This window comes from Podarcis cretensis, assembly GCF_951804945.1.
Source record: "Podarcis cretensis genome assembly, chromosome: Z".
NCBI classification, from domain to species: Eukaryota; Metazoa; Chordata; class Lepidosauria; order Squamata; family Lacertidae; genus Podarcis; species Podarcis cretensis.
This window is the reverse complement of record NC_137184.1, coordinates 50,182,986-50,195,964: the sequence shown is the minus strand read 5'-3', so window position 1 is coordinate 50,195,964 and position 12,979 is coordinate 50,182,986. Positions and strand designations below refer to the sequence as shown.

The following is a 12,979-nucleotide window of genomic DNA, read 5'->3' as shown; positions in this document are numbered from 1 at the left end:
GCTATGCAGCTGCTCCTTCTGGGAGCATGCTGACCCACTAGCAAAACAGGTCACCTTCCCAATGCTTGGGCCCAAGGACCACCATTCACCTCCAGTACCATTCAGCCTCAAGGTTATCAGCTCAGCTGCCAGGTAAGAGTGCATAAGTTTGTATCCTGAAGCATTTATGGTTGTTTTGAACTATGTCATATAGCAGACCTGTGAAAATCAATAAACCATGCCCATTAGTTTAAATGACTCTTCATTGCAAGGGAGAACACCCTAACAACATCCATGGCCCACTCCCTCATTTCTTTTCTCGTATTTCACCACAAACATCAGGAATATAAAAATATGTAAATTGCAAATTGGATACCATTTGCTTAGATGTATCATTCTTCTTTAGTCCAAGTTAGAATAAATAACAATACACATTTGACCAAATACAGTAGTTTGGGAAGGTGGTTGTTCCTTTTTTTGTGTTTTGTTGTTTTCTTTTGTTTTGCTCTGTATCCAAGTCTTAACAGGAGAGCTGGAATATCCAGCACCCTCCAGAAGTCTTTGTATACAGTAAAGCAAGGACATCCTCACACCCTGCCCTGCAATTTCCCATTAGAACCAAGCTGACCACAGACAATGCAGCCAGCAAATTAAGCCTGTTTTCCCACTCCCTTGAAAATGATGAAGTTTCTGGGTGCTAAACAACAAGAAAAGACAAGAGAGGGTGAAAATACTCTATTGCAGGAGATAATAGTGGGTGAAGATTTGGATTAAAAGGTCTGGGTGCACATTCCTCACTCGTGTATGAAACTTCCTCAGTGACTTGTGACAGTCACTCCTTTTCAGTGTTCCTTACAGGGCAGTTGGGAAGATAAATTGGGATAACCCAAGCTTGCCACCTTGAAATCTCTAGAAGAAGGGCAGCATACACATGACATGATAATGTATTGTCTTAGCTGCTCCCTTAGATAGAAAACAGATCAAATGGATTCCTGCTCCACTGTTGTTGATTTATCATCATGGTTTATCATTACTGCTGCTAGTGCAAATGTTCCCTAAGCGTACTTTGCATATATCTGAGCTATAAGTGAATTGTCACAGACAACTGCACACTTTGCCTTTGGTTGCTATGTCATCCCACTATTTACCGGTATCTGACTCTCCAAGGGTCGTTGGACTCTAGCTCCCATCAGTCCCAGCCAACTTGGCCCCAGGAATCAAGGATGATGGGAGTTGCAGTCCAGCAACAATTACAGACCCACAAGTCCCGCATCCAAGGGTAACACTCCATGTAGATGATGAAGTCTACAAAAGATTTTGCCACAATAAACTTGCTCACTGGAATTAGTTGGACAGGATTCAGTTATTTTACCTACCACTTACTTCTGGCTGATAAGTTCTGTGTAAGTCTAAAACCTGCGTATCCACAGGCTCTCCTTTCATTTGTCTGCACCAGAGGCTAAAAGCACATTATGAAAACCAAAAACAGCTGGGCAAGGACTGCCCCCTACTGGGTAAGTATTAAAATTGCAGGTGCTGCTGCCAAACACAGTCCAGCAACACACCCTAAAAACTGCAAAAAGAAAAAGGATTGGCCTGAAATCAGGTTACAGAAATAATGGTGGCCTGCTTTATTATCATTTAGGTAAAGGTACCCCTGACCATTAGGTCCAGTCGTAAACGACTCTAGTAAAGCGACATCGCTCATCTCGCTTTACTGGCCAAGGGAGCCGGTGTCCAGCTTCCGGGTCATGTGGCCAGCATGACTAAGCCGCTACTGGCGAATCAGAGCAGTGCACAGAAACGCCACTTACCTTCCCGCCGGAGCAGTACCTATTTATCTACTTGCACTTTGGCATGCTTTCGAACTGCTAGGTGGGCAGGAGCTGGGACTGAACAACAGGGGCTCATCCCATTGCAGGGATTTGAACCACCGACTTTATGATTGGCAAGTCCTAGGCTCTATGGTTTAGACCACAGCACCACCTGCGTCCCTTATTATCATTTAGTAGCTGTTTAATCTGGGGCAATTTCTCCACTACCGCGACTTTAATTTACAGGCAAATTCCAGCATGTTACAATCAAGTTTATCCATCCTTTGTTAATTCACACAATAATAGACAATGAGAGATATAAAATGGTGCATTTGAACTCAGCATCTCAGACATGATTCCCTCAATAAGAATGAGGGTTCATTGGCAAAGTTGTTCTCTTGTTGAAAATCATAGCCTAGTATTGCAAACAAGGGCGACGTAACAGAGGTCTGTGCCTTTAAGACTTACAGGGGCTCTCAAGATGGAATCAAACCAGAATCTCCCCCAAACCAAAACTCTACTAAATGAAAGATACACTATTTTATCATCACAGATGACTGCCTTTTAAAAAAATTTCCCCAGGCTAGAGGAAAAGAGGAGAGACTGTCCATGGCATTAAACTTGGGATTTGCAAGCAGTTTGCATAGTGGTTAAGAGTGTTAGACTAGGACTGGGGAGACCCAAATGGAAACCTCTGCTCAGCCAGGAAGCTCACTGGGTGACCTTGGGTCAGCCATGCTCTCTCAGCCTGAACTACCTAACAGGGTTGTTATGAGGATAAAAGGGAGAAATGGGGAGAACTCAGGGGAAGAAAGGTGGAGCATAATAGATTAGTTAACTAAAATAAATCTTTTAATTTGGATTTGCATTAAATAAAACAAATTCTCAAATTTTGAAGTAAATCATGTGATGGCTGGCCTGAAAAGTGTATTTTCAGCATCTCTAGATCTTTAGCACTCTTTGTATTCAAGGCTTTCTCTGCATCCAGCTCTCCTTTAGCATCCTCCAGCTCTTTTTGTATTTTTCTCATTTCCATATCATGACAGAGCTTCATGTTTTCTGTGAGTAACTTGTTTTGAGAATCTTGCCGCTCTCTGAATTCCTTTAACTCTTCTTGTAAATCCTTCTTCTGCAACTTTAAATGCGTGACTTCTCCTCTTGTTTGTTTCAGTTCCTCCTTTAAACTTCTGGTGCTGTCTGATTTCTCAAGTAGGCCTTGTTTAAACACTTCAATCTTGGAATCTCTTTCGAACCTTTGCCTTTGAATCTGCTCCAGCCAGACAGTTTTACACCAAGCTTCTGTTCTGTAGTCGCTCAGCTCTTGCGTGACTTGTTCAGATTCTGCCACTAATGTTTTGTATTTGGCTTTAAGTTCCACCAGCTCCGCCTTGAGAAGGGACACCTGAAGCTTTAAAGAAATATTTTCCAAGTGTTCCTTGCACACCTCTTGTCTTAAAACTGCCAGTTCCTTTGTATTCCAGGTACAATGACCTCCTGTTTCAGCTATCCTTTCTCCTGATTCAACATCTAAATTAGCAGATCCCCTGTGGGTAGAATCCTCATCTTTAAACTCCTTTGAATTTTCTCTCTTTCTTCCCCATAAGTTCAACTCCTGCTCGCTCACAAGGAGTTTGGAGGGAGATCCTTTCCTTTGGAACTGTTGATCCTCATGAAAACTGGCCTTAGCCGTTTTGTTGTAGATTTTCTCAGTCCTTCTTGCCCTCTCCAAAGCAAACTTTTCACAAATCAGAGGTTCTGGCTGATGGGACCCACTGAAGAAATCTTCCTTGCTGAAATGAGGAGGAAACAGCCTCTCCAGCCAAAGTTGGTTTGAGCTCTCCATGGCAAAGGCTGCCTCTGCACTGAATAAAAGAGAAAAGCAATAAAATTAAATCAGTAACTGATTGGAGGCTTTGGGGTCAATTAATTCTTTAAAAAATATGTTTTGCATGGTGTAGTGAGTGGAATACTGAACTAGGTGGTCTGGAGAAAATGGTTATAAATACCCACACAGCTATGCACATTCCCCAGTACCAACCAACTTGGTCCTTCTCATTGGCAGGCAAGGCCTTGGGCTAAGCCACCCCAGAGTCATGTTTTGGTCCACCATGTCAGTTCAAAATGACACCTGGTATCTAGGCAAAGAGCACCAGCCCCCACCCCAGAACCCTTATGCTATGTTTGGCAGTGATATCTCGAGTGGCAGCTGCACCTGTGCCGAAACAATGGGCACCGTCACATTTCGGTCTGGCATCATAATCTATATGACACCCAGCACCCTACCATCTCCCCCACCTTAGGAACTCTCGTGCTGAGTTTGGCAACAAGATCTCGAGAGGCAGCCAAATCCAGAGAGAACAGACGGACTGACAAATGGACAAAGAGACAAAATTTATAGTAGAAGTCAGTGAGAGCAAATGGCAGTGTATTCAGAGTTTTACCACAATGCTGCCAGTAGTCCAGCCTGACTTACAGAAATAATCATATTCCATTCCTGATCCTCTTTTGATCACTGGCTTCCCAACTGGGCAGAGATGGCTTATGTATGCAAGACGAGAACTCCATGTTCATTAAGGACACAATAACTCCTCCCCCCCCACCCCCCGTGTTCCCCTCGTTCTCCACTCTGGAATGGAAAGAGTTGTAGATTAAGCCACTTTGCCATTTACTCACAAAATTGTCTGCTTAGCTGTGCTTTTCCTATTATTAAGGAGCTCAAAATTTGAACTTTAGATGTTGCAGGAAGCCAGGAATATTTCAGTTGTATGTTCCAGGGAGCCTTGGTTTAAGGAACAACTTTATTTATTTATTTCTAGCAGTAAATATAGCTGGAAGGGGCTGTGAGGGGGTAGAAATTTGAATTAATATGATGCCTTGAGTCATATAGTATGGGATGCCTATAGGTTATGATTTTCAAGCACCACCTGGCTTGCCAGGTTCAAGAGGTTAAAATGCAGGGCATCTCTCTGTGTCTGTGTTGTGCATGAATTCCAGCTCCAGAAGAGGAGGTTTCCCAGGACTAACTATTCCCTTGTTCTGTTGGTTAGGGGAGAGCAAGAAGTTCTCACCAGGTCCTTTAACTGAAAATCCATATGCAATAGTTTCTCTTCTCTTTCTCTGTGTATCTGTCAATTCTTCACCTTGTGAGTTTTGTGAATCTTCCCAGTTACACAGACTGATTCTTCAGTGGCTAAATTTAAACTTTTGTTTTATTTCCTTGTTGTTCCTATTTTCTGCTAAAGACCTCTAAAAATTTATGTGTAAAGTATTTTCTGTGGCTCCCCTCCCCCTCTTCTAAGCCACAAGATAAAACAAAGGCAGAAAAATTAAGACAGCTCCTTCTCTTCCTTCCTCTTTGTTCCTAGAAGAATTTTGACAGTTGCACATTCAACAGGTGGAGCTTTTTCTAGCACTGGAGAGCAACTTTTGAAGGTGCATCTTTTAAAGGCACGAAAGTCCTGCCTGAAAAACAACATGGCAGGCCCTGCAAAAAAAACCCTTTTAGAAGAACCCTTGGCATGGGGCCACCGATACCCTGCTCCAATCCAGCCACCCTTATTTTCTTTAGCTGCTGCCATCACGACAGTGGCAGAAACTCCACTTAACTGCCCTCATCTCCAGGTCCCTAGTGCTTGGAGAGTATGTTTCAGATAGATACATTAGGTTCAACCTAGAGACAGGGCATGAGGAGTTGGACATGAGCCTTCCCTGTCCTTACTTGGTAATCCTTATCAGCCTATCTCTGTGTGTCTCTGGGTCGTGGGTGTCTGGCTTAACATTTTAACTCTCAAAATGGCTTCACTGAGCATGTTGCCACAATAATACAGTGGTACCTTGGGTTAAGAACTTAATTTGTTCCAGAGGTCCGTTCTTAACCTGAAATGGTTCTTAACCTGAGGCATGCTTTTGGTAATGGGGCCTCCTGCTGCTGCTGCACTGCTGGCACACGATTTCCGTTCTTACCCTGGGGCAAAGTTCTTAACCTGGAGCAACCACTTCCTGGTTAGTGAAGTTTGTAACCTGAAGCGTCTGTAACCCGAGGTACCACTGCAGTAGGCAGATGGGAGCACATACAGAGAGACACTGCTGAAATGGCTGTCTGGGGCCCAACAATGAGCACATTAAGTGGTTTGAGCTGGTGAGGGACCCTTTGGAGGCAGTGAGGCCCTCAGCCAGCACTTTGCATGACCAGCTGCAAGCTCTGGCCCTGGGCATTTCTCCCACTACAAGCCAATGAACGAACACAGAGTCACACACCACCCGATGGAGCTATCATTCACACGTCTTCCTCATTCATGCTGTGTGCGTGCGTCTTGAGGGCCAAATTAGATGAGATGACAGAGAGCCAAAGTCAGACCTCTGATCCCTTAAAAAAAATTTTTTTTAGCATATGCAGTAGAGATGGGGGCAGACGTGCTGAGTTGCCCCGGACATGGAAGGGGCCATCATGCATGAATGACATCACATGTGCGCCACCTCCTCCTCCCAACCTGGCCAGGCCAAATTGGGCCCCCACCCACCACCTTACCTTCGTGAAAGGGATGTGTTGGGATGAAGATGCTTCACCCTGGCACATCTTTTTGAGGATCACTGTAGAATTTGGGGAGGGTGACCCCCTCCTTGAAAATATTGGTGGACCCTGGTCCCCCACCCCCCAGATGGTGCCCCAGGACAGGGTGATTTGGTTCAGGGCTGCAACACTTTGGGGAGTGTCACCTCTCACTCCTCCCCAGTCTGGGGAAGCGGCTCTTTGGGGATTGGGGTGTTCATCACGAATATAGAGGGGTGGGGGCCGGATGGTTAGCCTTGTTCCCCGGCGTCACAGTCCTGATTCATTCTCCCTTGCCCCACAGCTTTCTACAAGAGATCTCACTGTGTAGCTCCATGTCTTCTCTAGCTTGGCCCTTGCTTTAATGCTAGAGAAGGGATTAGGGTTCTCAGAACCAGTAGGACTGGTTGTTACACCTGACTGAGGAGAGATTAAGGGGTGGTGTCATAATTAAAATGTATCTTGTACCTTTAAACATCGTTTTAGTAAGTCGGCAATGCTAAGAAGCAGAAGCACTAGGGCCAACTTGTGTATTTGGCAACCTAGTAAGTTAACGTTCATTACAGACATTTATGCTTATCATATATTCTTATGTAGCGCTTTTAAAAACAGTGGCAGGGGGGATGATTGAGCCCCTCTTTCCCGCATGCTCCTGTCACTGTTAAAATAATGCTGCACCCATCCAGCTTTTTCTGTGAATGGAGGAGGCATGTCACACACACACACACACACACACACACACATTTTCTAAAGCTTACAAGCCTACGCAGCTACCTGAAGCCTTTTTTGATTGGCCAGCCATTTTAATGATTGTCTTGCACTTTTCTTTTCTTTTAAAAAATTGATGCTTTATCTCTGTCCACCACGCTGATACATTATATCAATCCTTTTACAAGTAAGTACATGGATGTCATAGCACCATCATGGCCGCAGCTGGGCTGTGACATAACATCTTGTCATATATATATGTCATATATATATATATATGTCATATATATATATATATGTCATATATATATATATATATATATATGTCATATATATATATATATATATGTGTGTGTGTGTGTGTGTCATATATATATGTATATATATATATGTGTGTGTGTGTGTGTATATATATATGTATATAATTTCAACAAAAGGACATGCTAACAACGCTGGTGAGAGTCCTGAAGGGGATGATATTGTGTCAAGCCAAAACGCTGCAGCTGCTAAGGAGTAGTAAAAAGATGAAATGAGAAGAATGGTAGGATCCCAGTTCACATGATGCTATGGCAAATAAAAGGTGTAAACTTAAAGAGATGCCCTAACGCCACCCTGCCCCCCACCCACCTCAAAGGACTCACCTGCTGCCCCTGGAGCTGGCTTCCATTCTCACTGTTGCCCCAGAGGCTGCAAATGGTTGCTAGGGCTCCCATAGCAACAGCGCTGAGGCTGTGCTGAGAGAGGAAGGGCCTCCCATCTCTCAGGGAGTGAGCACCCGCTGCCTGCTTGCCTGCCTTTGCAAAGCAGCCTCCCCCTCTCCCTGGGGCTTTGCAAAGTCTGGTCCAGGGGGATGGTTTTAAAGCACTATGGTACCACTTTTGACAGTCAGGGTTTCCCCCCAAAGGATCCTGGGAACTGTAGTCTCTTCAGGGTGCCAGGAATTGTTAGGAGGCCCATTTCCCTCACAGAATGGCAATTCTCAGAGTGGTCTCGTCCAACTGTCAATCTCTATTTCCAGGAAGCTGGGGGTGGGGATGGTGTCTCTCAACAACTCTTAGCACCCTTAACAAATTTAAGCTCTCAGGGCTCTTTAAACCATGGGCAGGCAAACTAAGGCCCGGGGCCCCCGGATGTGGCCCAATCGCCTTCTCAATCCAGCCTGCGGACAGTCCGGGAATCAGTGTGTTTTTACTTGAGTAGAATGTGTGCTTTTATTTAAAGTGCATCTCTGGGTTATTTGTGGGGCATAGGAATTCGTTCATCCCCCCCCCAATATAGTCTGGCCCCTCAGAAGGTCTGAGGGACGGTAGACCGGCCCCCTGCTGAAAAAGTTTGCTGACCCCGGAACAGCTTTTGAAAGTGGAAAGCTTTAAATGTATGTTGTGAACGAGGCTTTGCATAAAGTCAGGGTTAGGGCTATGAATGTGTCTCAAATGCAAACAGGACTTGTCCCCGTTTTACTCTTTCCTGACCCCATCATCACTGCCCCTTATTTTTGTCCCTTTTCGGTGTGTTGGGAGGGGCACACTGTTGATTTTTTGTTAGTTGGTCATTTGGAGGCCAGAACGTGTAAATGATCCTGTTTACTCTGCATCCCCCGCAGTCCCGCTGCTAGCTGCCTGCCTGCCGTTGTTACGTCTGAAATGAGCAAAAACCTGACGGCAGTTTTTAGCTGCACACCTGCACTTCTGTAAGTTTTTCTCCTGTGTAGTTAACATAGTGTTGGTTTTTAAAGAAAAAAGCATACTGTTCAATGCAGTTCAAACTTGTTTTATATTAAATGCTTTAGTTTTCTCAGCAAAAGAAGGCACCAAACATTTACTGACTCTTCTGCCAAAATTTGCATTTGTGGCAAATATAGACTGATTATTTAATGGCTTGTAACTGCTTTTAAAGTCCTTCTCCTTGCAAACTTTTGCAGAGCAAAATGGTATCTGTTTCTTACCCACCTTTGGTGTCCTTTCAAGCTTCCCTTTTTATATAGGATACTTAAGGGAAAGCAACAAAAGGTTGCACTCTCCCTGACCTTTGAACTCTGTGGCCATTGGGGGACTCAAAGGGTGGGGGCATGGAGGAAGGCTATTGTCCAGGCCAATAAGGGTCCTCAAAGAGCAACAGAAGCTCACAATGTAACCTAGCGCTCTTTGTGTAGCTGTTCGTGCCTGTGACTTGTGTCATCAGGATTCTGCTGCTGCACCCTCCTATGACAAAAGTTAAAGACGTACAGTCTCCTCAAGAAAGTATAATGTTTGCAGGTGCCACTGCATCTTCAGAAACTAAGCATACAGGCGTGGCAGATGGCGCCTCTGAGGAACTTTTATCTCCTGTGCTCACTTCAGGGAGAGATTTTATGACTACGGTTCCCCAGGAACATCATAGTGGAACCATGCCTCCTCCACATACTTTCCTGTCAGCAATAAGATTTGAAAGGAATTCAGAATTTTTTTTTTTTCTGTAGAGAAGGAAATAAAATAACCTTTTGCAGATGGCAATTTTTCCATATGTAATCTGCAGAACATTTCATGTACTGTTCATGAACTTCTAATGAGAAGAGGTCCATTCTACACATGTAAAGGTCATATGGTCCAAATTCTCTGCAGATGAAGGCTTTGTCGGCATTGAATTAATAATAATAATAATAATAATAATAATAATAATAATAATAATAATTTATTTACCGTATTATTTATATCCCACCCATCTGGCTGGGCTTTCTCAGCCACTCTGGGCAGCTTCCAACAAAATATTAACATACAGTAATGCATCAAACATTAAAAGCTTCCCTAAACAGGGCTGCCTGAGGGGTTTGAAAGGTCAGCACCAACACTTTGAATTGTGCTCGGAAATGTACTGGGAGCCAATGTAGGTCTTTAAAGACCGGTGTTATGTGGTCTCAGCGGCCGCTCCCAGTCACCAGTCTAGCTGCCGCATTCTGGATTAGTTGTAGTTTCCGAGTCCCCTTCAAATGTAGCCCCACATAGAGCGCATTGCAGTAGTCCAAGCGGGAGATAACCAGAGCATGCATCACTCTGGCGAGGCAGTCTGTGGGCAGGGAGGGTCTCAGCCTGCATACCAGATGGAGCTGCTCTGGACACAGAATTGACCTGCACCTCCTTGGACAGCTGCGAGTCCAAAATGACTCCCAGGCTGCACACCTGGTCCTTCAGGGGCACAGTTACCCCATTCAGGACCAGGGAGTCCTCCACACCTGCCCGCCTCCTGTCCCTCAAAAACAGTACTTCTGTCTTGTCAGGATTTAACCTCAATCTGTTAGCCGCCATCCATCCTCCAACTGCCTCCAGACAGTCATACAGGACCTTCACCACCTTCACTGGTTCTCATTTGAAAGAGAAGTAGAGTTGGCTATCATCTGCATATTGATGGACACCCAGCCCAAACCCCCTGATGATCTCTGCCAGCGGCTGCATGTAGATGTTGAAAAGCATGGGGTGGAGGACAGAACCCTGAGGCACCCCACAAGGGGTCTGAACACTCATCCCCCACCACCACTTTCTGAACATGGCCCAGGAGAAAAGAGCGGAACCACTGTATAACAGGGCCCCCAGCTCCCAGCCCCTCTAGACGGTCCAGAAGGATGTTATGGTCGATGGTGCAAAACACTGCTTAGAGATCCAGCAGAACTAGGAAACAGCTCTCACCTTTGTCCCTAGCTCACCAGAGATCATCGACCAGTGCGACCAAGGCAGTTTCAGTCCCATGGTGAGGCCTGAATCCCGACTGGAAAGGATCCAAATGGTCCGCTTCTTCCAGGCGTGCTTGGAGTTGTTCAGCAACCACTTGCTTAGTCACCTTGCCCAAGAATGGAAGATTTGAGACTGGGCAATAGTTGGCCATATTGGCCGCAACTAAAGATGTTTTTTTAAGAAGCGGTTTGATAACCGCCTCTTTCAACTGGTCTGGAAAGGCTCCCTCACAGAGAGAAGCATTCACCACCCTGCGAAGCCCATCTCCCAGCCCTTCTTGGCTACCTTTTATAAGCCAGGATGGGCAAGGATCAAGGAGACAGGTGGTTGTTTCACTCATCCAAGCAGCCTGTCCACATCCTCGGAGGTAAGAGATTGGAATTAATCCCACGCAGCTTGACTAGACAGGGCTCTAGCACTCTCCCGCCCTGGCCCTGCTCCCATGGTGGAGTCTACCTCTTCCTGAATATGAGTGACTTTATCTGCAAAAAACTTTGCAAAATCATTGCAGGAGATCATGTGACCTGTACTGGGCCCCGATGGAGCAGGGGTGAACCACCTGAAAGAGTCTCCTGCTGTTGTTTTCTGCAGATGCAATAGAGGCGGTGAAGAAAGTCCTCTTTGCTGTCACTATCGCCACTTGGTAGGCTCAACATTGAGCTCTAACCCGCGTCCGGTCAGATTCAGAATGAGTTATCTGCTGGCGGCGCTCTAGCCGTCTCAGTGATTGTTTCATTGCCCTCAGATCCATGGAAAACCATGGGGCTGTCGGGCTCCATGCAATCGGAGAGGGCGCTTCGGAGCCAGAGAGTCAATAGTCCTGTTTAACTGCACATTCCAGCGGGCCACCAGAGAATCAGCTGAAAGGCCATCAACATGGGATAAAACATCCCCTACCACTCTCTGGAAACCATTTGGATCCATTAAGTGGCGGGGGCGGACCATCCAAATTAGTCCCACCTCCCTGCAGACGGGAAGGGTTGTGGAAAGTCCAGTTGCACCAGGAAGTGATCTGACCATGGCACTTCTTTTGTTTCGCTTTTAGTTAGTGTCAGATCACCAACATCCATAGAGGTGAACACCGGGTCTAAGGCATGTCCACGGCTATAAGTTGGGCCAGACTTATTCAGGGACAGCTCATGGAGGCCATGCTTTCCACGAAGTCCCGAGCGCCCCTTGTAACGTCGTGTTGGCGTGGTTGTTAAAATCCCCTAGGACAATCAAACTAGGTGTCTCCAGGAGAAAATCCGCCACGACCTGAAGCAGCTTGGGCAGGGAATCCTTGGTGCAGCAGGGAGGTCAGTATACCAAAAGGAATCCTGTACTGCCCCTATTGCCCAACTTCCAGAACATGCACTCAGAGAAGTGGGTCTTCCCAATAGGACGCCTGGTGCAGACTAATTACTTCCTAAAAATCACTGCAACCCCCCCCCCCGCCCACTACGCCTGGGTTGCTGTGCATAAGAGAAACCTGATGGACAAGCAGCAGCAAGGACAGGCCCATCTGCATCATCCAACCAAGTCTCTTTTACACAAGCCAGGTCAAGTTCTCCATCCATGATCAAGTCATGGATGACAGTGGTCTTATGGATCATTGACCTGGCATTGCACAGCAGCACCTTCAGGTCGTGTGGTTATCCCTTGCTGATTCCAGTATCTGTCCGGACAAGACCAGACCTGGAGGCAGGGATAGTCCTCAAACAACGACTAAACCTGCCTCTTCAGTAATGACATGGTCTTAGCGTAACTCCTCCTCCTACCTGTGATCACTGATTGTCCCAGTGCATCCCCCCTGTGGAACATGCCCCGACTATTTTGTTGACTGGGACCCACTCCCAGGCAGCCCTGACCCCTCCCCTTAAAATCAAATTAAAACCTATACAAAAAACAAACTAACAAAATAAAACAAAATAAAATAAAAACCAAAACCAGTAAAAGTTACAAACTCACCAAAATTAAACAAATTCCTACACCTGACTAAACAGCCATCGCACCCCACACACCCGAGGCCTCCTTGGAGCCTTATAGCCTGCGGTGGTGAGTATGGGGCCCACTCCCAGGCCCAAGGTGGTAAACGGGCTTCAAGGAGGAGCAGTCCTCCCCAATACTCACAGGCAGAGCAGCAGCAGCAGCAATGTCCCGAGGCCTAAAGATAACCCCCCCCCCCAAGTGCAATTACTTTTGCATTTGCTGATCAGGAGTGATCCTGTGGATCTACACAGGAT

The 12,979-nt window shown here is 45.9% G+C and overlaps 1 protein-coding gene across 6 annotated transcripts; it reads right to left on the bottom strand.

Moving 5' to 3' along the window:
* Positions 1-2,623: 2,623 nt before the first annotated feature.
* CCDC160 (coiled-coil domain containing 160) lies at positions 2,624-7,850 on the bottom strand. 6 transcript variants are annotated; one of them, XM_079962296.1, is made up of 2 exons: positions 7,678-7,850; positions 2,624-3,655 (listed from the first exon to the last, which is right to left on the bottom strand). In XM_079962296.1, exons 1-2 carry the CDS (start codon positions 7,761-7,763, stop codon positions 2,662-2,664), a joined length of 1,080 nt encoding a protein of 359 aa, XP_079818422.1. In that variant the 5' UTR covers positions 7,764-7,850; the 3' UTR covers positions 2,624-2,661. The 6 variants fall into 6 exon arrangements, with proteins under 6 accessions (XP_079818422.1, XP_079818423.1, XP_079818424.1 ...); XM_079962297.1 differs by having other exon boundaries at positions 7,692-7,842; XM_079962298.1 differs by having other exon boundaries at positions 2,624-3,650; positions 7,692-7,761.
* Between the last annotated feature and the right edge of the window lie 5,129 nt (positions 7,851-12,979).

Coding starts and splice junctions, on each gene's coding strand:
- CCDC160 (XM_079962296.1), bottom strand. CDS start 7,763: ATGGGAGCCCTAGCAACCATTTGCAGCCTCTGGGGCAACAGTGAGAAT. Junction 3,656..7,677: donor CAGCAGGTGAGTCCTTTGAG/GTGGGTGGGGGG, acceptor TCTTTTATTCAG/TGCAGAGGCAGCCTTTGCCA.